A 26,028-nucleotide genomic window follows, 5' to 3' on the forward strand; every position below is an offset into this window, starting at 1 on the left:
CTGAGATAAAAATAAGTTTTTCTTCTTTCCTATTTAAACACAATTCTTGGCATTAAGGTAAATCTGAATTCACTTGATATATGTGTCAAACTTTTCCAAAAAGTTTTAGGCCCAGCTCAAGAGAGAAACTCATGTTATACATACATATTTACATATTTTTCTTTAAAGACTAATGATGAATTTATGAAGATGTAGACCTGTAATAGGAACATGGTACTACTACTAATATGAAAATAAAGTCATTCATTTATACAAAGTGTTCCTGAATGGTGAATATGAAATGGGATCACAGAACCTATGTACATACATTAATCACTAAGAGTTCAGAAATTAAGCTCACCTTTTAAAAAACTCATTCTTTTCCTCATTTTGCAGCAGAGGTTGCAAAGTTGTGTATAACAAAAACATTGCATATAAAAGCTCCAAAACCAAACAGCCTAAATTGGCAATAACTGCAACTTGAATTAAAAATTAGACCCAACTAGATCTTTCCTGTGACTATGCAGTTTTGCTTCCAGGCCTGCAGGGTTTTTACTGAGGTAACAACCCCTTAGCTCTGACCCCTCATCCCCCCCAAAACAAACAAAAACTACTGCTTCCTTCTGTATGTTTATATGAAAGCCAGCCTAAGAGGTTGAACTGAGAAGGAAAATACCAGAATGAAGCAGAGCAGTCCACTCTCAAGAGAAAAAGAAAGTAAAGAAATGTGGGGGCTGTTCTGGGCCTTCCTCTACACTATCTCCAGATTACAAGAGTGTGGGACCAAAATGTCATACTCTGAAAAGGTAGTGGCTTTGAAGGAGGAGCTAGAAAAGTGAGTAAATGATAAAGAAGTACAGCAGTAACTTTAGCTATTAATGAGTTACTTTGCTCTGGCATTAGCAATGTCAATACGATCTTTGTTGGTGTCAGCCTTTTCTGTGATCCACTTTATTTCTTGATTTTGAGCATCAATCTCATTACCCATGTCCAGGGCCATGTTTTTTAGATTTCCTAGATTCTGCCCACCTGAGTCAGGTTCTCCTCCATTTCATCTTCTCTGGCATCATTAGTTACACGTTTAATGTACTTGCGGGAGGCTGCTCCTGTGGCTGTTTGCTGAGGCTGACCATTTGTCACCTGGCCTGGCTGCTTAGCTATTACACTGTTAGATGAGTTATCTCTACCATCTCCCCATGTTACCTTATAGGCCTTACCAGACTCAAAGTTCTTCATCCTATTACATGGGCAGACAGAGTCCACAGCACTTGTTCAGTTCTGTTAAAGTCTTCTCTGCTTCTTTCGTGTCTTTATTTGGTACATACCTTATTCAGTGCAGTTTAGTTGTTCCCCTTGTTCATCCAGCATAATGATAGTTTTGATTCCTATATCCCGAGATTCCATAGCTAAACCCAGGATTCTCCTTGTCCTTTCCAGAGAGTCATTGGTAACCTGGTGAGCCCTAAGCTGAATTTCTTCTGATGACAGATTATCCATGATGAATCAAAACTCTTGATAGGCAGAGAAACCAGAATGTAGATATTCGAGCCACTCCAGCCACTCCTCTCCTGGCTGCAACAACTCCTGAAGTTTCTTTCTAATTCCAGTTTTCTGAGTGTTTTTAACAAGGGGTGCTAGATATTGTCAAATGCTTTTCTGCATCAGTTGAGATGATCGTGTGGGGTTTTTTCCCCCTTTGTTCAATTAATTTGGTGTATTACATTATTTTATATTGAACCACCCTTGCATAGCTGGGATAAATTCTACTTGATCATGATAGTTTTTTTTTTTTTAAGATTATTTCTCCCCACCCCCTTTCTGTTTACACTTGCCATGTCTGTTCATTTTCTTTGTTTCTTTAGGAGGCACCAGGAACAGAACCAGGGATCTTCAATGTGGAAGGGAGGCGACTAATAGCTTAATCCATCTCCATTCCCTGCTTTGTTGTGTCTCTGTTGTAGAGAAATCGGGTGTGCGCGGTATCGAAGGCCAGGACACGAGAGTACCGAGAAGGAAGTTGGTTTATTTCGACCGGCCGGGCTCGGCGGACTCTCGTCCTAATAAAAACCGAGCCCCGAATAGAATATTGGGTTCCCTTTTATACAGAAAAGATATAAGGGTAGGGAGTTAAATGGTGTTTTTGTGAAAGAAAATGAGTTTCCTTGTTAGTTAAGTGTTTGAGTACCAGATAAGTTTTATAGTACCCCCATATTTTAGGTGAGCTTGAATTAACATATCCCTCACATCTCCGGTGAGCTTGAATTAGCATATCTTTCACATCTCGTCTGGAGGCAACCCTAAACACTTTTGTCTTACATCCTTTTTGAACATTCAGAGACTATAGGGCCTATATTACTTATTTGGCCATCTTGGGGACTAGGTACTCTTGGAAACAATTTTGAATTTATGCACAGGCTATATCATATTTACTTGTTTTTCCTCATCTCATTTCATCATCCTGTCATGTCAGCTTGCCACACCTGCCCATCATGCCAGCTTGCCGTCCTGCTCATCCTTTTTTTTTTTTTCAGGAGGCACCAGGAACCTCTGCTCCCTGCTTTGTTCTGTCTCACCATGTTTTTCTTGTGTCTCATTTTGTCAACTTACCGCACCTGCCCGTCACGCCTGCTTGCTATCTTTAGGAGGCACCAGGAACCAAACCACAGACCTCACATGTGGTAAATGGAAGCCTAATTGCTTGAGCCACATCCACTTCCCTATAATTCCTTTAGTGTGATGTTAGATTCAGTTTGCTCTATTTTCTTTGACAGTTTTTCATCTATATTCATAATGGATATTGGTCTATAATTTTTTTTTCGTGCTATCTTTATCTGGCTTTGGTATTAGGGTGATAGCCTCGTAAGTTAGGAAGTAAGAAGTGTTCCCTCTTCTTCAAATTTTTGAGCAAGATTGGTGTTAATTCTTTCAATGTTTACAAAAATTTACCAGTAAGGCAATCAGGTCCTGAGTTTCCTTTGGGAGAATTTTGATTACTGATTCAGTCTCTTTGTTACTGGTATGTTGAGATCTTCTACTTCTTCTTGAGTACAGTGTAGGTAGTTTTTGTGTTTCTAAAAATTTGTCCATTTCATCTAGGTTATCTAATTTATTGGCATACAGTTGGTCATAGTATCCTTATAGTCCTTCTTAATTCCAGTGGGATTGATAGTAATATCCCCATTGTATTTCTTTTTTTTTTTTTTTCAGATTTATTTTTACTTATTTCTCTCCCCTTTCCCCTGCCCCACTGTCTGCTCTGTGTCCATCCACTGTGTGTTTTCTTTGCCCACTTGCATTCTTGTCAGTGGCACCGGGAATCTGTCTCTCTTTTTGTTGCATCATCTTGCTGCATCAGCTCTCCATGTGTGCAGTGCCACTCCTGGGCAGGCTGCACTTTTCTCATGCAGGGCAACTCTCCTTGAGGGGCACACTCCTTGTGTGTGGGGCTCCCCTACATGGGGGATACCCATGCGTGGCTTGGCACTACTTGCACACATCAGCACTGCACGTGGGCCAGCTCTCCACATGGGTCAGGAGGCCCTGGGTTTTTGAACCCTGTACTCCTATGTGGTAGTCACACGCTCTATCGGGTGAGCCAAATCCGCTTCCCCCATTATATTTCTAATTTCAGTTGTGTCCTTTTTTTTGTCAGTCTAGCTAAAAGGTTTGTCAATTTTATTGATCTTTCCAAGAACCAACTTTTGGTTTTGTTGATTCTATTTTTTAATTCTCTATTTATCTCTGCTGTTATCTTTGTTTGTTATTTCCTTCCTTCTGCTCAATTTGGGTTTAGTTAGCTCTTCTTTTCCTAGGTCCTCCAGTTGTGAGATTAGGGCTCTGATTTTAGGTTTTTCTTTTTAAATGTAAGCATTTAGAACTATAAATTTCCCTCTCAGAACTACCTTCACTGCATCCCGTAAGTTTCGGTATACTGTTCCTGTTTTTACTTGTCTCAAGATATTTCCTGATTTCTCTTGTCAAATCTCTTTGACCATTGATTAAGAATGTACTGTTTAAGTTCCAAATATTTGTGAATTTTCCAGTTCTCCCTCCCTCTGTTGCTTTCTGGCATCATCCTATTGTGGTCAGAGAAGATACATTCAGTGATTTCAATCTTATTAAATTTGAACCTTATTTTGTGACCTAACATCATCCTGGAGAATGATCCATGTGCACTGGAGCAGAATGTATATTTTGCTGCTGTTGGATTAAGTATTCAATGTATGTCTGGTTGGGTCTTAATATTTCTGTCTTCAAATCTCATTATTTGCTTTGTATGTTTTAGGGTTCTGCTGTTATTTGCATATATACCTACAAGTGTTAGTCTTATTAAATTGATTCTTTTATCAGTATATAGTGACCTCCGTTTTTTCCTCGTAACAGTTTTTGACAGTCTGTTTTATTTGATACTGACATAGATACCCCAGCCCTCTTGGTTACTATTTGCATGGGATGTTTTTTTTCTCTCATCCTTTCACTTACAACCTACTTGTGTCTCTAAGATGAATCTTGTAAACAGAATATATAGTCAGGTCATTTTTTTTCTTAATTTTAAATCCATCCTGCCAATAATTTTAATCCATACTGCCAATCTCTGTCTTTGAATCTATTTACATTTAAAGTAACTACTGATAATGTAAGGCTTTCTTCTGCCGTTTTGCTATTTGGCCTTTGTAAATATTATACCTTTTTTGTTCTACACTTCTGTTAATGCCTACTCTATTTAAAATAGATTTTTTTTTTTTTGGTAGTATACCATTTTGAGTCCCTTCTCATTTCCTTTTGTATGTGTGTGTGGGGTACCATGGGTTTTAAATTCATACAGCTTTGTTTTGAAAGTAGTCTGTTCCCTGGTTTTAGGGATTAAGAATTAAGGACTGAGAGTGGATGTGGCTCAGGTGGTTGGGCTCTTGCCTCCAGTGTGGGAGGTCCTGGGTTCAGTTCCCGGTGCCTCCTGGAGAAGACAAACAGACACAGCCAATGGACAATGAACAGGTGAGGGAGCCATCCTGGGGGTAGGGGTGGGGGATTTTAAAAAAAACTTTTTTTTTTTTTAAAGGAACTAAGGACTAAAATAAAAGTAGCCTTGTCATCTCCCTAGTAGCTAGGTGCTAAATGTTTGTACAACTTTTTCCTAATTTCTGTTCTTTACCTTATTTCCCCACTTTCCTTCTACTGTCTTCACCAAGTGGGTCTTCCAATCCAGCTCTTAACCAAAGTAACGTGTTCATCAACCACCCAAAAACTTTATCTAGGTTTTGGTTAAAAAATTGTTTCATCCCTAGTATTAAGTACCTCTCAGGTCTTCTCTTTTATTCCTCTACCACAAAACAAACCTGGGGAGGTATAACAAAGCCAAATGAGATTCTGGTGTGAAAGCTCAGTTTTCGTATAAAAGCATCTCAGTCTTATATTCCCATAAAGTGACTGTGACCTAGAAACTTGGATCAGTTTTTCTTCTAGGTGGGATTTTCGTTCCAGATATTAAGCTTTGCACTGTTAGCCCTAAAGGTAAACATGAAAGGGCAGGGAACAACCTGTTTAGATGCATTAGGTGTTGTTTAGGCGAAAAATAAGTTTCTTTGCCTATGTCTTACATGTTAACACTATAACTTTCACTGGAAATAGTATTAACCAAAGAGCATATTCTAAATATTTAGAATCCTGTATTTCTTAGCCCTAGGACACAATTCTGGAAGTTTCAAGCAAGAATAAGGAGCTTAATAAGTGGAAATATATAAATATATATAATATATATATATAATATATATACATAAAAGAGGCTATAATTACTTCAATTCGATCAAATTTGGTTTATTTCAAGTTTGTACCATAATGCATTCCAGGCAGCTTTTCAGACTGGCAGTTTCACAGCTTCATAAACCTTGTACCACTACCAAAAGCTGCCAGGACTCTGGCAGTCAAGTGGTCCAGCCTCTCTACTCAGGAATATAGTTAACAATCCACATGATAGGTGATAAGAGGGCAATATCATGGGCTGCCCTGGCCCTCCTTTCATGCCCTGGTAGGTATGGTGTGCTCTTAGGACTATATACATTGATATTATTAAATATTAATCAGTGAAAAATATTAACACATTCTGTGCTTTGTTCCTAGTAGCTCTTTTAAATTCATCTATCTCACCAGCAGTTGAAAGGCAGTGCTGATTTTTCTTGATTTTTCAAGAATTAAAGGGGAGAACAACAGAAACTCGGACCTCAACTACCTCCCCAAATTCAGAGTAAGTAAGGAATAGATAGAATAAATTAGCTGGTGGACAACAAGCAAGAAATTGGGGAATGGTAGCAGGTAGCATTTAGACCCAGGAGTCAGGACATTCCCTAAATGGTTTCCTGATCTAAGCAGGGCTCAATGAAAAAAAGCCGTGATTCTCCTCTTCAAGTAAGTAGTGGTATCCCTCAAGTCATGTAATGTGATTATTCTCCTAAAATTACTTCCAATTCTTCCAGGTCCTTCTGGAAAGCTGAATCCTAGAGAGACAGAATAGACAAACAGAAACAGGCTAGAATTCAAAATCCTGAGCCAACATTTCCCCAAACCAATCTTTTGCTTCCTTTCTGGGTCCTGTTATCATAGTTTTCCAGGATAGCCTGGTGCCTATGGGGTCTGTCTTCATCCTGTGGGTGACATGTATATAAAAGGGCCTAAATGCAAAAGTATAGACTCTTACCTGAAGAAGTTAAGACCCCAAGGCAAGCTTTTCTTTCCTTAAAAGGTCATGCAACTGATGGAAAAGCTGGATAAAAGTATTACCTCATTAGTGATATCTGGCAGCTCCAGGGCCAACTTCATCCACTGTCTAGCTTCAGAGTTTTTTCCTAGTTCTCTGTAGCACTGAGAAGACACAAAACAGTAAAACCCTGAGATAAATAATACCAGGGGAGACTAGAAGGGGAAGAAAATGTCTACCTTCAAGAGTTCCCAGAAATACCATCAACATACCTATTTTCATCTATAAAAAGGTGAGTTTACCTTGGAAATATAAACCCTTCCTGCTTTGGAAAATCCTGGCTGTAGTTCTTCAGCCTGGAAAAGGGAAGAAGACATTTCAGTAAGGGGTTCCCAAATTCAAGATTCAGATTAGCATTTATTAAATAAAGATTTCCAGTCTCCAGCCAAGAGACTGATTCATTGGGCCTGGGATAAAGCCTGAGAGTCTGTATTTTTTAAAAGCTCTCTAGGTGATTCTATTTTCCCACAGAGCAGGCAAACATAAAATTGTCCCCTACCAGAAATTCCTCCCATTAAGGGTCCCAGTAATGTTCTTAGGAGAAACATGGTCACCCTGGCATTTTTGGCTGATTTCTAGCCCTCCCCTCCTGGTACCTTTAGGAAACTCTGAAGGGCATCCTGTACAGTGGCACTGAGAGGACTTTCAAACAAGGCTGTAGCAGTTTTTTTTTCTAACCAGCTCAGGTGAGAGACCTGCCACCAAAAGATTAAGGTATGAATGAAAAGTTTTAATAAGTATCTTTAGGAACATGGACTACCCTGTACTGGAGACAGACATGGACAAACAGAGCTGGGTACCAAACACCAATAACAGGCATTCAGAAGAAATGGCATCTGAACCAGGCCGAGGAAGCTGAGGCCTTTTTTCTTTTTGGAGGTAAGTGTCACAGGACACTTAGAACCCTACATCAAGCCCTGGGATATCACTCACCTGGTAGCACCACCTGCCAAGAAGAAAGTGAGCTGTGGGGTTTTCTGGCTGGAGAGCAATGGCTTTGTCCACATGCTCCTGAGAGGGGAGGGGAGAAATGTAAATAAACTAACATCAGACACCAGAGTTGCTAAGGGAGGAAAGGCAAGTCACTAAGGCTGTAGAAAAGCCCTTCTGGGAAGATTTGGCTCAACAGATAAAGCATCCGCCTACCACATGGGAGGTCCAGGGTTCAAACCCCGGGCCTCCTGACCTGTGATGCACTGGCCCATGTACAGTGCTGATGCAGGCAAGGAGTGCCGTGCCATGCAGGGGTGTCCCCCATATAGGGGAGCCCCATGCGCAAGGAGTGTGCCCTGTAAGGAGAACGGCCCCATGCAAAAAAAAAAGCGCAGCCTGCCCAGGAGTGGCATTGCACACACGGAGAGCTGATGCAGCAAGATGATGCAGCAAAAAGATACAGATTCCCTGTGCTGCTGACAAGAATACAAGTGGACACAAGAACACACAGCGAATGGACACAGAAAGCAGACAACTGGGGGGGGGGAGAAATTTTTAAAAATACATAAATCTTTCAAAAAAAGAAAAGCCCTTGTAAGGGAGCTGAAAGGTAGCAGGAATCTGAAATAGACCAGCACAAAGGAGGGAGCAAAGCTATCCTCACCTTGAAGCTAAAGCCACTCTGGATGCGCCTCTGGATGCCCTCATGCTCAGCCAGCTGACCACAAAGCACTGCAAACCTAAGGAGGGGAAGCAGCAGCAAGCTCAGGGACAAGGAAGGAGTTAGGTACATTCAAGGCTTCCCACCCAAGACCTGGTTGCAATGCCTCTGCCCCTTCACCCTTCAACCAGAGCTGAAAATATAATTTCTATCTGTATATAATTCTCTCTTTACAGACCTGTGGTTCCAATTAATATTCCTCAACTAACATTGGTGTGCTTACAGCTGTCCAGAATATACCAGGTAAAAAAATGCTGGGTCCTCCACAGTAAATCTCTCCCTTATACCTAAGAATGTTTAGACATGGTCCCAGTCCAAATCCCCAGTGTAGGACTTTCCCTTCTTTCATTAAGAGTTCAGCTACAGATGTCAAAAACTTGAAAAGCAGATCTGTAATACTTCAGCATCAGGGTATAAGAGAGTATATTACTCTTTGTCTCCTAAGCAGATACTATTTATTAGCCTTAGAATGGTACAGGTGTATCATTGGAACTTAGGAAGCTATTCTAGGACAACGAAATTAGGGTGGGTGTCAAGAAATTTCTAATTAACTTAGGAAGCAGAAGAAGTAGAGGAAGAATGGACTGATTTCAGTCCGCAATCCCTGACATCTTAACCACAAGGGAACAAAGCCAGCAGCTTCCCATCTATCTTCAAAAACAGTCTTACTATCTCAGCCCTACTCCCACCAGCACAGTTAAATGTCTAACCCAAGCCCAAGATTCTTTTCCATATATTCACTAAATATCTTGGGTTATTTGCATGAGACACTACCAAAGGCTCATTTTCATGTTTATTCTAAACAGTGTTTCCCAGGAATAGCTAAGAGGTTGTTTGCCAGTTTCCATCCTTGGGAGCTCAGGGAAGCAGCACTTATGACAGCCAAAAAACTATCCTGGCCTGACAAAATCTCAGCCAAGAGATAGAGAAACACTGTCAGCTCATAATCTAAGGGCAGAGCTATGGAAAGCAAGAAGGCAGAGAAAGGAGGAGAACATTTTCACTGAATGTTCACTCAAGGAGCTAGAACCAGGGCTCAGGACACAAAATTGACCAGGCTCTGACCCATACAAGTTGCCAGAACTTTATCTAAGGTAATAAATTAACCACTGAACTTCCCGGGTGGTGGTGGTGGTGGGGCTCATATCTACTTTTCCTCATGTGCCTCATGTGAACCAAGCAAAGAAGCCAAAGTCAACCACCAGCCGGGGATTGCAGCTAGGGGAAAGAAGAGCTTTTGCAGGAGAAGGAAACTTCAAAGTGACTGAGCCTCCCTGAGGAACCAAGAATATGCAAGTTTTAGAACTAGGATAACTTATGAAGCTACCCATTTCTCCACGCTTCAATAGAAAAAAGCTTGAACTCCCTTGCCTTGCCCCTAAGGAACCTCCCAAAGAAAACTTCTCTACTCTGGCTGGGGTTAAGGTATGGATGGTATGAGTGCCGGGGAGCAGGGTGGGGGGCACCTGAGTTCCCTCTCCTTATTCTGGCAAATGCCTTTGTGGCCAGGACAGAGAAAAAGGGTTATCATCTCCTCCACTGCCGACCAGGCTGACTTTCCCCCAGGATGCCAGGTGTTATTACCACTGATGACATTCAGCACTCTCATCCCCCTTCTCCAGAGCAGCCTCTGCTTCTTCTTTTCCTGTAGGACAAAGATGAATCCAGAAGTTGACAAGGGCTCCTATGTACCCTTCCATAGAAAGAGCTGTGGGAAGAATGATTGACTACTTTATTACTCACTAATCCCTGCCCAACCTAGACTTGTTTGGATATAGTTGTGAACTTGAGCAGAATGAAAAGGCACATTTGGCTTCTCAGTGATGAGTCTGTATAACATTACTTCTGCTTCCCCTCTGTTATCTGATGTTCATTCTATAACATCTTTTTATAACACCCACCTGATGTTCTTGAAACAAATTTTAGCATTTCAAATATAAAGAGACCCTGGAGGGTTTCTCTCATCTGTGGTCTGTGGACAGGTTTCATGGTCCATGAATCCTTCAGAAATTGTCTAGAATTTTAGGTTTATATGCATTTTACTAGGGAGAGGGTCCACAGCTTTGATAAAATTCTCAAAGGGATCCAAAACATCAATCACTGTGCTAGGTCAGAATCTCCACACAAGAGCCAAATGGACCAAAGTCTGACCAGAGATGACTTTCATTTATTCTATCCATGTTTTCTAGGCACCAAGAATAACAACGAAACCAAGGACCAAACACATGAAGGCTCTTAACAAAGAGTGTTGGTTGGATTGGACCTTAGACTAGTATGCCTACACACTAGAGAACAAGGGATTTCCCTTGATTAAAACAGGGTTTGGAAGGAAATGTGAAGAAAATGGAACAAATATAATTTGTTGAAGTGGTGGGCTAGCTAATATGAACTTTTCCCTCACTTGAGTTATGGTAATCATATGTTAATACAACAAATACATTTTTAAGGCAACTGATGCTGTGAAGGACCCTACATCCCTTTTCCAAACAATGATTTTATGGCCACAAATAAGGGACATTGAGGGGATTTCTGCCTCCTTTAAGGGGGCATTGTCTCATTAGGAAAACAGTATCAAAGAATGACAACCAGTTCCTGCCAAGTTCTCCATCCTATTCATTAATTCCTGGGTTAAACTCGAAGCTCTGACCCAGGTGCAAGCTAGATTGTGGAGAGGACAGTCTTTGCTTGAGTTCCCACAGAATGGCTGCCTTCTGGTGGTCAACTAGAAACAGCAAATAGCAAAGAATATTTAGGTACAGCAAGGATGGTCCTAAAAGGTTAAAATCCCAGAGCAGGACTTTCAGAGACATTCCATTCTCATCAAACTTCCGGCAGATGGGAAGCAGACTTGGCCCAGTGGTTAGGGCATCCGTCTACCACATGGGAGGTCCACGGTTCAAACCCTGGGCCTCGGGCCTCCTTGACCCGTGTGGAGCCGGCCCATGTGCAATGCTGATGTGCGCAAGGAGTGCCCTGCCACGCAGGGGAGCCCCACGTGCAAGGAGTGTGCCCCATAAGGAGAGCTGCCCAGCACGAAAGAAAGTGCAGCCTGCCCAGGAATGGTGCCGCACACATGGAGAGCTGACACAAGATGATGCAACAAAATCAAACATTCCCAGTGCCGCTGATAAGGATAGAAGCAGTCACAGAAGAACACAGTGAATGGACAGAGAGAGCAGACAACTGGGGGGGAGGGGGGAAAGAAATAAATAAAAACTAAATTAAAAAAAAAATTGGCATTATTAGACATTGGTGGGTGTGCTCTCACATCTTTTTCTGTTCTTGACAGCAAGAAAAGCAACCACGGAGCTAAAGATGTGAGGGCACCTCAAGAAAAAGGAAAGCTTTTTATTATGAAATGATTGCTCTTAGATGAGCTGTTGAGATGGACCACATCAGAACAATATATCACATTTACTGCCCTCCTCATTCTCTTTATCCTTAGTACACTGGTGGTAGATTACAATGATAAAGGAAGGCTAGTATTTGAGTTTGCTCTCTTGTCTTACTATGCTTCTGGCAAATTTCCTATTGTTGTTTGGACCAGGTAGGTTATGTTTTTGTCCTATTTCCTCTTTCAACGTTTGGCCAGTGAATACAAAAAGTTCCCATCCAGCAATCCATTCTCTCTACCATGGCTCACTTTTCATGTTCTTCCAGATTAGAATTTTAGGTTTTGGACCAATGTATGTTATATTAGCATATACAGTGCCATCAGTTTCCTTGTTCATTGTTACATTTGAACAGATCTGCTTGGTAATGGAAGGCCCATTCATTTATCAGAGAGAAAGTCCCTTGGGTACTAGATTCAGCTAAGAGAAATCAAGCACTGTTCTGATACCCAGTCATCCAGGACTCGTACTTCTTGTTTCCACCAATGCTCATCTACCGCGACAGCTCTTCCAGGACTCTCACTGTAAGGAGGAGTTATGTTGCTACACAATTTGCACAGATTTTTGGTTACCTTTTTTTAGGTGTACTACATCTTTGAAAGTCTCTGTGCACCCTTGTTTCAGAATATCAAACAGGAGCCCTTCAGTGCTTGTGTTCTGGCCCTGTGTATATTTTCACTCCATCTTGCCATGTGTGCTGGTTCTTTTCCTTTTTTTTTTCCGCCTTTTTGCACTGCTGTTCAATACCTTTCCTGAGATGTTACACCATGGTGACAGGATTGGTGGAATTCTACATCATAGTCCAACTGTATAGGACTTGGAATGTGGTAGTCCATGACTGGATATATTACCATACTTACAAGGACTTTCTCTGGTTTTTCTTTAAGAAGTTCAGATCTAGTGCTGTGTCAGCTGTCTTTGCTATGTCTGCGATAGTGCATAAATATGCCTTGGCTCTGTACTTGGTCTTTTTCTATCCAGTGCTCTTTGTGCCCTTCATTTGCTTTGGAATGGCTTTTAACTTCATTGCCAATGATAGCTGGAAAAGGCCAATTGGGAATGTTATGTGGACTTCTCTTTTCTTGGGCCTGTGCTTTTACTCATAAGAGCGGTATGCACATCAATATTGTCCTCTGAAAAATCCTACTTTTTGGATTATGTTTGGCCACATTCCTGGCCTTGTTGTTATGTGTTTCAGAAGTTTGGACTGAAGATCAGGTGTTCTTCCCAATTTGGGGCCAGCAGAGTTTCAAGCTGTTACTGGTGTTATCCATGTATTTGGACCACTCCAGATTTTATAGATGGTTCACTCTATTCCTAGGTCATGTGACGCTGAGTAACTGGACATTCACGGGAATCTGGTACACCTGAGCAGGACTTTTTTTTTCCCTTTTGGAAAAGGGAGACTGATAGCTGAGTAATGGCAGGCTTTCATTCATAATTCTGCTGAAACCTCAGAAATTATTTCTGTACATCTTTTGTTTCTTGACTTCATCCAAAGATTAGGCATCATTTTCTTGGCCACTGAATTAACCAAAACACTTAAAAAGAAATCATTTAAGTACCTCTGGCTTAGAATTTTTTTTTCATGAACACTGTTGGAATGGATTATAGAAGGAAAAAATGAATGTTTACAATGTTTACAATGACCTTGAGGTATTGTCAGATTCTACTTTATCAAAGATTCAACAGTATTTACAAGGCTGTATTATAAAAGTAGGAAAGTAAATACCCACTTAAGATCATTCTGAACTTTGATACCTGACAGCCCATTGATGGTGGCTGACTCAGAGGATATATGGCTAGACAGGACACATTTTCCCCATAAGACCAGTCTCTTTTTCTGAGTTGCCAGATTCTCAGTGACCTCACGACAGTCAAGGACGAGCCCTAAGCCTGGCAGGGGTTAGATGCATCCTACACCCAGGTTGCAGACTTTGGCAACTAGCAAAGTAGAACCCACCAATAATGTCCCATGCTGGGAAATAACTTCCTCCTGGGCACTCAAATATACTCCAGTCGTTATATTCTCAGAACGCCTGCCCTACAGGTTCCATATCTGAAATAAGATTCCTAAGCAGCAGCAAAAAACTTCTCAGCTTAAAAATGGAGGTTGGCTCCCTCCTTGTGGTTGGGAAATGAGGGCAAAGAATAATGCTAATATAACTACTCTTAAAATTTTTGTGTGCCTGTGTCACAATCACCATGATGTGCAGAGAAGGAGGGACCATGCTTTCTCAAGGATGAAGCAGGGGTCCTTGGGAGCTAAAGAACTTGTCTCTGGCCAGAACCTGAGCCACAATTGCCCCTACAGCCAGCATCCTGGTGGTTCCCTTGGGCCCACATAGATGAGCCAGCTCCACCTCCAGAAGCAAAGTCAGTCATTTTCCCACCAGATGCCTGTCAGTACTTACCACTTACGGCATATGATTTTTTCTCGCTCACCTCCTCAGTGAGCTCACACATGTCACTGTAGGCCCGGGCCAGGCGCCAGAGAAATTCCTGTCGGCTTCCATACTGCAGACCAAGCAGAGAAGGTGTGAGGCCCCTCATCCCTCAGCCTCAGAGTGGGCCTCTGGTCCTCTCCCCATACCCTAGGTTTGCATTTCCAAGCTAAAGTGTTTGAACCAGGGGGGTGCAGGGTATATGGGGACCTCATATTTTTTGAATGTACCATTAAAAAAATAAATAATGACAAATAAATAAATAAAGTGTTTGAATCATTGATTGAAACCAGGTTAGCCCCTAAGTCCAGCTCTCCACCTCCCTTATGCTATTGACTGGTGACACATTCTCTCTAGCCAATACTTTGCACAACCACAAGGTAAGGGCATTCTGGTCTCATACTGTCAGGGGAAAAGGTCAACTCCATTTGCCACATGTTAAATGAGGCAAAGCAAAAGAGAGTCTTGCTGACACAATGAAAATGTGAAATTGCCCAAGAAAAGGGAAAATTCTAATTTTGGGGACCTTTATTCCTGAATGAGCATAAATTTTGGCAGTGAAGCAGCAGGGAACAGAACTGTAGTTGAGTGGCTGACCCACTTGTCACTTACAGTGTTGGAGGCTTCAAGGTGGTCAAGGGGAGCAGAAGGGGAGAGGAAAAAAAACGTTCCAGTTCTTCTACGTTTCCCCCTATAGAGGTGCTCTTTAACAGCACCTCTCCAGGAGGCAAAGCCTGCTCAAGGCACAGCGCATGAGCCCCTGGGATCAACTCTAGGCCTCCCTGGAACAGGATGTGCAACTTGGGGAACAGAAGCCCGTGCAGGATACAGAACTAACCATCTCACCCCTATTTCCCTTCCTGTTTCACCGTGCAGGAGTCGTAACTACATCAGCCTTCCTTCATTCCCTAAGGATCAGGGAGGAAGGGTGTGGAGGGTGGTAGAAGACAGGCAGCTGGGAGCCTCACCACCAGCTTGTTGTTGAGCAGCAGCTGGAAGCCCTCTCGTTTTCCCTGCTCACTGCCCTGGTGCAGCTCGTCCGCCTGCCGCAGGAGGGGCAGCATATCCTCCAGGCCAGAGAGTCCTCCATCTGCCACAGCATCAGGCGCCAGGCCCGAAGCCGCCGCCTCCTCCAGATCCAGGGACTCCTTTCTCCCCATCTTCACAGTTTCACCGCTCACTTCATCCTCCCCATCCTCACTCCCCCTGTCAGAGTCCCGGTCATAGTCAGACTCAGCATTGGCTGTTGTGTAACTGTGGGAGAAAAAAATAAGTAACAGGGTCAGGGGAAGGGATTCTTCAGCCTCCAAACTCCAAGGGTCTATCCCCCCACCCACAAAGGGGTTCTTTCTATGGTACTGTTGTCCAAAGCACCAAATAAGAACCATTCCTATTACTTAGGGACAGAAATTAGACCTCACAAGAAAGTTTCCTATGGGAACTATAGGCTGGGAAAATGACTCAGGATAAGAGTGACCAGCTGGGGTCCTCCATGATGGTCAGGGCCATTCTGAGAATCTCTTGCTTAGCTAACACCCAGTGTGCCAGAAAATAGGGGAGGAAAAATAAGGGTATGGGGAAAGCAGATGTGGCTCAAGCAACTGAGCTCCTGCCTACCACACGGGAGGTCACAGTTCAGTTCCCAGTGCCTCCTGGAGATGAGCAAGACAGCGAATTGACACAACAAGATGATGCAACAAGGAGACTTAGAGGAAAGACAATGAGAGATACAACAAAGCAGGCAGCTGAGGTGGCTCAAGTGATTGGGTGCCTCTTCCCCACATGGGAGGTCCCAGATTTGGTTCCCAGGGCCTCCTAAAGAGAAGATGAGCAGACAGAGAGCACATGGGGAATGGACACAGAGAGCAAATAGCGAGTACAAAACAATGAGGGGTTGGGTATAAATAAATGAAAATAAATCCTTAAAAAAACACAGGGTATGTACCAAAGTGTTGCCAGTAGTCTTTTGAGGTAGAGGAATTAAAAGTAATTTTTTCTTCTATCTTTTAATGTTATATATGATTTCTTTGGTGAGGATATTCTCCTTTTATAAATAAATGTTTAAGATAAAAACCCTAAGACATTGACAGAGCTAGATAATCTCCTCAGCTAGACTACTCACTAGGCTAAGGGTTTACTAACCATTTTTGCTTTATCAGTCAAATGCACATGCCTGAACCGATAGTGGGCATCACCCTTTGAAGCCATGAGCAGCCACAAATATCCACGTTTTCTATCTTAATGAAATTTGTACTATACCTTGGTCCCAAGTCAGCAACCAAAACTAAACCGCAAAAGGAGTAACCCTTGAGAACCTTAGGAATTTGCTGGGGGTAGGGACCACTTTGCAGCTGCAAGTGAGAGGGAAGATGCAAATACCAATTGGAAGGTGTATCTGGGGCTGCCATCTAAGCAAGGTGGGTTCTAGAGAGCCCCAACCCTGATGTGCCACTGGAGAGGAAGCCACATTTTTCCTGGATAAGCTTCCACGAGCAGCTGATTAAGGTGTTTTCTCTGACTGCCACCTGAATTAGACAATTTATCAGGGAAGAGGGTAGGATGTCAGGGGCCAGAACCAGACACCAGAGAGACATCAAGTGAAGGAAAATCAGGTCTGGCAGAACCAGAAGGTTGTGAAACACCGGACAAATCTTGAGGTCATTTAAGAATAAGCCTCCTTCCCTCCTGAAAATAAAGATCAAGGGTACAGGAAGCTGATTCGTCTCAAGGGATAGAGCATCTACCTACCACATGGGAGGTCCACGGTTCAAACCCAGGGCCTTCTTGACCCATGTGGAGCTGGCCCATGCGCAGTGCTGATTCGCGCAAGGAGTGCCCTGCCATGCAGAGGTGTCCCCCACATAGGGGAGCCCCACGCACAAGAAGTGCACCCCATAAAAGAGAGCCGTCCAGTGCGAAAGAAAGTTCAGCCTGCCCAGGAGTGGCGGCCACACACAGAGAAAGCTGGCACAGCAAGATGACACAACAAAAAAGAGACAAAGATTCATGGCAAGGAGGATTTTTATTGCACCTCACCCTACTTCAAGGATTTCTGTATCACTAATGTGAAACCCTACTATCTGGCATTGCCGGCTTCTGTGACCTGAGAACAGACTTCATCATGTGGCCAGGACTACCATCTCTACATTGATACCAATCTCTCACGCCTCTGTCACCAACCTAGCCCTTGGAGAAATCTACCAGAGAGGTGGCCCTCTTGTTTAACAGTCTGACGCTTTTGAAATCAAACCTGCGCACACAGGAGAAACACATGGTTCCCACAGTGGGCTGGACTCCCAAGGCTCCCTCTAAGCAAGGGGGCCAGAGCTACCTGACTCAACTCTGCTCCAAGTTGTGTCTGGTATCATGCCCAGGGAGCAAGCTCATAGAGTCACAGTGATTCTGCCTCTGGCACAGCCAGCTTACCTCAAGTTACTATTTTGTTTAATGAGGGAGAAGGAGGGCATACAGCTTTTAGCAGAGCAGGGAAACCTACTGAATCCTTCTTATCCCCTCATCCCTCAAAGAAGTCCCTCTTCCCCAGGCCTCACCTGTTTAAAGCCACTCCAGAATTTGTGTCCCATCCCAAAATTCCTCCCTGACCTACATGGCACTGACCATGGCAAAAAGAATTTTTCACCATGGTCACTGTCCCAGAGAAAAGCCAGCTAAACCAGTCTTGCACCACCATCAGCTTCCACATGCCACAGGACTACTTAGGAGCAGAGTCTGCTGGAGCTATAATGAAGAAATCACCCCTCCCTGTGCCCTGTCCTGATCCTTGTGACCATGGGAGTTCCAGTGGACACCCCAGTCAGCAAAATACCCTCAAGCTTCCCAGGTTAACCTCTCTGGCTCTCACTGATCCCAGAGGTTCGTGACTTCTTTAAACTATCATTTAGACAGCCGAGTCCGACATCATGATCTTAGGCAGAGCTGTGACCTCTCCTGTTCCACTGAAGGTTGCTCTTACAAAGCTCAAATGCCAGTTCCCCACCCAAGTTACCTGCTTACTTTGGTTCCACACAGAAAAGCTAAGTCTCAGTGTCCACTATAAACCAATTCCAGCCCTCTCTTTTTAATCCAGGTATGTGTCAAATGTTACTTTTATTTCTGCCTTCTAACAGTTTTCTGGAAGCATCTCTTGGCCCAAATGTGCTGGGCAAATTGAATAAAAAGGACCACTTCTGCCAGCCCCTGAGAATACAGATCATAGGATCAGATAACCCAAGCAGTTGTAGTCAATGGATAGAGGCCTACAGCTCTTCACCAAGTCTTCACTTGTTTTAAGAGACATTTAAGGGAAGCGGACTTGGCCCAGTGGATAGGGCGTCCGCCTACCACATGGAAGGCCCGTGGTTCAAACCCCGGGTCTCCTTGACCCGTGTGGAGCTGGCCCACGCACAGTGCTGATGCGCGCAAGGAGTGCCCTGCCAAAGTAGGGGTGCCCCCCGCATAGGGGAGCCCCACGTGCAAGGAGTGCGCCCCATAAGGAGAGCTGCCTGCACGAAAGAAAGTGCAGCCTGCCCAGGAATGGCGCCCCACACACGGAGCTGACACAGCAAGATGACGCAACAAAAAGAAACACAGATTCCTGGTGCCTCTGATGAGGATAGAAGCAGTCACAGAAGAACACACAGTGATGGACACAGAGAGCAGACAACTCCGGGGGGGGGAGGGGCGGGGAAGGGAGAGAAATAAATAAAAAATAAATCTTAAAAAAAAAAGGCATTTAAGAGCAATAATAAAATTAGCACAGGTGCTCAATGGCAGTGACATGGAAAAGGACAACAACACTTTAATTTTCTTAGAAAACAAAATGAAGAGAAGTAGGTAAATATAATAAATTTAAACAAGAAAATAAGGCTGAAATTATTTTAGTAAAATGTGCTAAACAAACTGTACAGCCATGCATCAGGCCTCAATGAGCCGTGACCACTCTTAGTTAATGGGTAGAGCTCCCCAGGGCTACCTGCTACTTGTCTTCTTGTGAAACCCTTGTGTGTCCTGATGACCAAGCCATGCCTCAGATCACAGACCCTCACAGCCCTGAGAATGAGGCTCAGGGTCAAGTCTAGTCTGCACAGTGATACCACTTAGTAGTGGTACAACCCTGCGTAAGGCATCAAAGTTCTCTGTTTGAGTAATAGGGAGACTAGCAGAAAGAAGTGACCGAAAATAACTCAAAGCACTTAGTACAGTGTCTGTTACAGAAATAAAAAATGACCCTGAATAGCTGATTTTAACTTTGTTTCACATGCATGTTTATAACTAAATCAGCTACACTGACCTAGTATAGGCTTCACTATTCTCTGCATCAATCTTTTTCTAGAAGAGGAAGAAAAGTCAACAGAGGCCGCCAAGGTGCTGTCAACCTCTAGCTCTCACGTGGGCCACCCCATGATGTCGAGCTAGCAGTCGACCAGGGCAGATGCTGCCCCTACAGCATCAGCTGCAGCAACAAAGATGTTTATTAAGATACCTGTCCTTGGGACCAAAGTTTCAAAATGGCACTACTGGCTTAAAATCAAAACCCCTTAGACTGACCAGGCTTGGAGGAAGCTGTCTACCAGACTCCTGCCTGCCACTCCACCTCACTGTAAGGCCTCACGGTCAGAACTTCTGGGCCACCAAGACGTCTGGACAGTCACCATTCACAAGTAAAAATGGCAAGGGAACACGGACAATCCTCTCCTGTGGGAAGATGATAACTTCCAGGGAGGCAGGAGCATATACTTAATGCTTGGAGATCTCTGTAACAATATTTTAGGTCACAAGACAAGTCTCAACAAATTCAAAAAGACTGAAATATTACAAACATCTCTCCAACCATAGTGGAATGAAGTTAGAAATCAATTACAGAGAAAGAACTGGAAACCTTACAAAAACATAAATATTAAACAATACACTCTTAACCAGAGGGTCAAAGAAATTCAAAACCACAGGGAACCTAAATATCTTGAGGGGAATGCAAAGGAAAATACAATATGCCAAAACTTATGGGATTCAGCAAAGGCAATTCTGAGAGGGAAAGTTATAGCTCTAAATGCTTACATTAAAAAAGATCTCAAATCATAGACCTAACTTCACAACTGGAGGAGCTAGAAAAAGAAGAGCAAACTAACCCCAAAGTGACCAGAAGGAAGGAAATAATAAAGATAACAGCAGAGATGAATGAAATAGAGAATAAAAAAATAGAATCGACAAAAGTTGGTTCTTGTAAAGATCAATAAAATTGACAAACCTTTCACTAGACTAAGAAAAAAAAAGATGCAATTCACTATCACCCCCACAGAAATAAAAAGGATGAGGATAATATGAGCTGTCCAAAAAATTAAATAACCCATCTGAACTGAACAAATTCCGAGTAACTACTTATACTCAAGAGAAGATCTCAACAAAGAAATAAGAGATTGAATCAGTAATCAAAAACCTCCCAACAAAGAAAAACCCAGGACCAGATGGCTTCACTGGTCAATTTTACCAAACATTCAAAGAAGAATTAACATTAACCCTGCTCAAACTCTTCCAGAAAACTGAAGTGGAGACAACACTACCTAACTCATTTCATCATTTCATAAGGCCAACATCACCCTAATAGCAAAGCAACATAAAGGTATCATGAGAGGGAAGCAGACTTGGCCGAATGGATGGGGCATCCACTTACCACATGGGAGGTCCACGGTTCAAACCCAGGCCTCCTTGACCCATGTGGAGCTGGCCCATGTGCAGTGCTGATGTGTGCAAGGAGTGCCATGCCACGCAAGGGTATCCCCCGCGTAGGGGAGTCCCATGCGCAAGGAGTGCGCCTCTTAAGGAGAGCTGCCCAGCGCGAAAGAAAGTGCAGCCTGCCCAGGAATGGCGCCACACACATGGAGCTGACACAGCAAGATGATGCAACAAAAAGAAACACAGATTCCCAGTGCCGCTGATAAGGAGAGAAGCGGTCATAGAAGAACACACAGCGAATGGACACAGAGAGCAGACAAGGTAAGGGGGGAAAGGGGAAAGAAATAAATTTTAAAAAATAAATCTATTTTTTAAAAAAAAAGATATCACAAGAAAAGAAAATTACAGACAATATCCCTTATGAATATAAATGCAAATATCCTCAACAAAAATCCTAACAAATGTAATCCAATGGTACTTTAAAAGGATTATAAACCATGATCAAGTGGGATTTATTCCAGGTATGTAAGGGTGGTTCAACATAAAAAAATCAGTGTAATATACCACATGATCATCTTAATTGATACATAAAAGCATTGAGTAAAATCCAGCACCCCTTCTTCATAAAACACTCAACATGATAAAAGGGACACATGAAAAACCCACAGCAAATTTATATTCAACAGTCAAAGACTTAAGCCCTTCCTCCCAGTTCAGGAACAAACCAAGCAATCCTACTTCTGGATAATCAAAAGAATCGCAAGCAAGGATCTGAACGGATATTTATACAATGTTATAGCAGCATTATTCACAGTTGCCAAAAGGTGGCAGCAACCCAAGTGTTCATCAATGGATGAAAAGAAACAAAACGTGGTTTTGCGCACATACAATGAAATATTATTCATCTGTAAAAAGGAATGAAGTTTTGATACATGCTACAAAATGGATGAATTCATCATGTTGAGTGAAATAAACCAAACAAGAAGAAAAAATATTGTAATGATCTCACTTTTAGGAAATAATTAAAATATGCAAAATCATAGAATCAGAAATGACTATTCAAGTTCCTAAAGGTGGGGTGGGGAATAGGGAGTTCGTGCTTCACGGGTAGTTTCTGTTTGGAGGGATGGAAAAGTTTTGGTAATGGGTGGTGGTGACAGTAGCACATTATAATGTAACTAACACTACTGATTTTTACTTGAAAGTGGTTAAAATGGGTAATTTTATGTTGTATATGCTCCACAATAAAAACAATTTTTTAAGATCTATTCAGAGAAAAAAACAGATGAGAGCAAGAACCACTGTTAACATTTCAGTTTGTCTGAATGATATAAACTGGATGGTTTTTGTCTGTTCAACTTTTCTGTATTTTATTTGCTTATACCCTGACCTTGTTCTAAAAATTATTTACAGCAACCTGTTCTGAATTTTCCATTGATAAACATTACTTTTAAAAAATACAACCTGGCCACCACCAGCACTGCCTCCAGGAGAGATGACTCACCCCCCTTCGCTCTCGGCATCTGTGAATGTGCCTCCTGAGGTGGCCGTGAAGTAGACAGAACTGGAGCCAGTGGAGTCGCTCCTCTCCCGGGCAAACGGGAATCTTCGCCGCCGAACCACTCGCTGGTTCTCTTCCATGTGGGATCTGGAAACCAGGGCCCATTAGGCCACAGCCAGCCAGTCTTTCCCTCTCCACAGGGGAGCCTCTTACTAAGGCTGCTCATCAAAGGGCCAAGGGTAGAGAAATTCCTGAGTCTCCCCCCTCAGGAGAGCAACAGGAGCAGCTCCTGGGCCCCAGCCTTTATGGGGTTAGGCAGGACAAAGAGTTCCAGATGCTACAACAGACCGTGAGGTCCCGGGACTGGCAAGGAGCTTGTACAAGGCAATCCCAAAATTAGATTAGAAGCTGTGCACTGTCCTCTTCCTTAACAGACAGCAAAGGCCAAAACATGGCTGTGCTGAAAAGCAGCAGAGGGGTGGGGTGAGAGCAAAGCTGAAGAGGCCCTACTACTCACCGGACCTCCCCAACAATCTCGCCAGCAAGCCCTTGCAGGTTGCTTCTCAGCTCTTCCACCTCCCGCCGCAGTGCCACGAGACTGGTCAGCACAAAGTCCAGGCGGTTCAGCACCTCCTCCTGCCCTTCTCGGGGAAGGCTGGGCAGCACCGCAGCATCTCCTGCTTCACCTGGGGCTGCCCGCAACAGCATAACTGAAGGAACAGGACAGGAGACGGTGACACCCACAGGAGACAGGGAGGAAAGGATCTCTCACCCAGAATTCAAGAACACTTGTTCCTCATCAAAGTTTAATTTACAGAGAAGACCCTCAAGGCTCAAATGGCTAAGTCAGGGAAACAAGTCCCAAATAACCATACAAAGAAAACTACTAAGATCCTGCCCTTTCAACAAGAGTGCTTTCCTCCTAGAACGTGCCCCAGCAGAGCCCTTCCAGCAGATAGTGTGAAATGCTTACAAGAGTGTGGGACATAAAAGGCAGAGCAGCTGTCCTGCTAGAGTAAAAGAAAAACTCTACCTTACCATACAGTGCCCAAATAGTAGGCAGTCAAATACCAACCACAAAGCAAAACTAAAACTGAGCTCACTCAAATTCTGATCTCTCACTTCACAAAAAACAGTAAAGAAAACTGTGTGCCCTTCTCAAGAACTCTACTTAATATAATCAGAGAGGGGCAAAGAGAAAAAGTACAGTGGAAAAAGCCCATCCAGACCCATAGAAAGAACCCACGGGAATGGGGAGAAGGCAGAATGGGAAGTTAATGCTTAATGGGAACACAGTTTCTGTTTGGGGTGATGGAAAAGTTTAGGTAATGGATGGTGGTGTTGGTAGCACAACACAGCGAATGTAATTAATATCACTTAATTGTATATTTGAAAGTGGCTAGAATGAGAAATTTTATGTTGTATATATTACAATTTTAAAAAATTAAAAACTAGACAAAAACATGTGCTAAAAAGGGGAATGTTTGAGTAAATATATGGTAACAGAATAAAAAAAAATCCATGGAACTACGTGACACAAACAGTGAACCCTAAGTTAAACCACTGTAGACTACAGTTAACAGTACAATTATAAAAATGTGCTATTATCAGTTGTAACAGTGTCACACACACACCAATGAAAGGTGTTAATAATAGGATAGTATAAGAGAGTTCTGTATTTTATGCATCGTTCTATAAACCCACAATTTCTCTAAGGAAAAAACAAAAATGATGTGCAAGCCCCACTGACCCAACCCTGAATTGAGCTCTATGTAAAGTCCCACAGTGAGATGCTAGTAACCTGATAGCCACCTAAGCAACAGGACTAGAAAATGCAAGAACAGAAAAGAAACCAGGAAGGTTAGCACCCAGAGTCCAGGTAAATACCAAGCCTTTACTAAAGGAAATCTAGTAACAATCTAGGCCAGGTTACAATACACGACCAACAATGTTCAAGCAGGTAAAGCAGTAAAGATCCCTGGGAATGTGGCCACTTTCTCCCACCTCAGCAGAAGAAAGATTATTGCTAAGAAATTAAAAACAAAACAGAAGAGAAAGGGAAGGAAAAACAAGCACACCTGCAATAAATAGGTTACAACCACGCTGTAACATGCTGACAATCAATTACAACTCTTTGAAGACTTCCAAAACTAACTTTTCCAATCCAATGTGCCTAAAGTCACACCTGGCACTGGTAATCAGAGAAAACACTCGTTTCCAACTAACATGGGTGAGATGATCTGAACACTGAAGGAAGGGGGTTGTTTGAACCAGCCTTGGGTGCTTTGGTCAAAGGAGTTAACATGGAAGTTTTGCATAACTGAAAGCACTACCCATTTCAGCTGTGGCAGGCTTCCAGCCACACAATGCTTCAATTACATTAGATGAGCTCCCAGCCCCAAGCGGTGAAAAGTCCACTGGACTAGGTGACCAGGCCCAACCCTAGTCACTTGCTCTGTGACAACCTCGGGAAAGTTATGCAATTTTATGAATCTGTTTCCTCATAAGAGAGACAAAATATCTGGACTAGTCTCCAAAGTCCCTTAAAATTCTAATGATTATAAGTAATCCTTAACACTTGATTCCTGCAAGAGTAGTTATTCTTTTTACCTTCTTTTGGACTCTTCCTCTACTTACTATGTGGCCAGAATTGAAAGTGAAAACTAAACAATCTTCTTACAATATATTTCCTGGAATTTTTTCTTTTCTTTTCAATAAGCTTTCCAAGAAAGTGAAGTCCTCAGACATTACCGCTCCCCCCACCCGCCCCCGCGTGCGGCTCTCCTAAAGGCAGACCCGACCCCGGCGCGTCCGTCAGCCAGGACGGGGCTCTTACCCTCGCGTATGGACTCTGAAGTCCGCGGGTAGTCCAGGGAGTTGGGCAGGCTCTGGCTCCGGCCATGGCGCTGAGTCCGTTTCCACCGCTGGATGTAAAGGGCGCACAAGAATCCAAGGCCCGCAGCGGTGCCAAGCAAGAGTCCCAGCCCGGTGCGAGCGCCGCCCAGGGCTCCTAAGCTAGACATGCTGCACCTGCAGCCCGCGCGAGCCACGAGGTACAGAGGGCGGCGGGGAAGGCTGGGGAGTGGGAGGGAGATTCACGAGCATGATCCACTCACCCACCCCAACGCCGAACCCCCAGAAATATCCCACAGCCCAGACCCTGACCTCCCGACCACCCTCACTCCCGTGCGGACCCTAAGGCTTCCGCCAGCCCACGATTACCCGCCTCTTCCCAGCCTGAACCAGGACTCCCCTCCGACACCTCCCGGGGGCCAGATCACGGAATCCCGCTGCGGGGTCTAAACCCCCACCCGAGCCCACGGCCCGGCGGACAACGAAGCCGCCGCTGGGGCCGCCAAGCCTGGCCCGCCCCGCGCCCTGGAAGGCGCTCTGGCCTGGAAGAAAATCAACTCAAACCCTGAGACCCTCACCCGGCGGCTCGCCACCATGGCAGCAGCCACCGCCACTGCCGCGCACAGTCAATGCGGGTGACGCTGTTTAAAGCGCGCCACCAGCTCAAAGCGCCGACGGAGGGCGCGGGCAGATGACACACGAAGCCCCGCCTCCGGCCCCTGTTCTCCCTAGGGGGCGGGGCCACGGCGAGACGCGGGGCGGGGGCGGGGGCGGGGCGGGGCGGG

General features: G+C 43.7%; 1 protein-coding gene and 2 pseudogenes across 1 annotated transcript; 1 reads left to right on the top strand and 2 right to left on the bottom strand.

The window, feature by feature from the left end:
* Positions 1–765: 765 nt before the first annotated feature.
* Positions 766–1,557, bottom strand: LOC139438697 (synaptosomal-associated protein 23 pseudogene; annotated as a pseudogene).
* Positions 1,558–5,777: 4,220 nt separating this feature from the next.
* Positions 5,778–25,906, bottom strand: RMDN3 (regulator of microtubule dynamics 3). Its single transcript, XM_004454988.4, has 13 exons — positions 25,822–25,906; positions 25,227–25,465; positions 22,908–23,100; positions 22,394–22,537; positions 15,189–15,474; positions 14,191–14,293; positions 9,969–10,029; positions 8,328–8,403; positions 7,664–7,741; positions 7,327–7,425; positions 6,973–7,026; positions 6,754–6,834; positions 5,778–6,470 (listed from the first exon to the last, which is right to left on the bottom strand). The coding sequence occupies exons 2-13, from the start codon at positions 25,411–25,413 to the stop codon at positions 6,417–6,419; spliced, it is 1,416 nt and encodes a 471-aa protein (XP_004455045.2). The 5' UTR covers positions 25,414–25,465; positions 25,822–25,906; the 3' UTR covers positions 5,778–6,416.
* On the top strand, positions 11,594–13,670 carry LOC139438183 (sterol O-acyltransferase 1-like; annotated as a pseudogene).
* Positions 25,907–26,028: the final 122 nt, after the last annotated feature.

Source organism: Dasypus novemcinctus, chromosome 3, assembly GCF_030445035.2.
Source record: "Dasypus novemcinctus isolate mDasNov1 chromosome 3, mDasNov1.1.hap2, whole genome shotgun sequence".
Classification (NCBI taxonomy): domain Eukaryota; kingdom Metazoa; phylum Chordata; class Mammalia; order Cingulata; family Dasypodidae; genus Dasypus; species Dasypus novemcinctus.

Excerpts from the sequence above, each read along its gene's own strand:
- RMDN3 (XM_004454988.4), bottom strand. The coding sequence starts at position 25,413 with ATGTCTAGCTTAGGAGCCCTGGGCGGCGCTCGCACCGGGCTGGGACTC. Across the intron at positions 15,475-22,393 it reads GATGCCGAGAGCGAAGGGGG|TTACACAACAGCCAATGCTG; the intron begins GTGAGTCATCTC and ends TTTCTCCCACAG. Across the intron at positions 10,030-14,190 it reads AAAATCATATGCCGTAAGTG|GAAAAGAAGAAGCAGAGGCT; the intron begins GTAAGTACTGAC and ends TTTGTCCTACAG.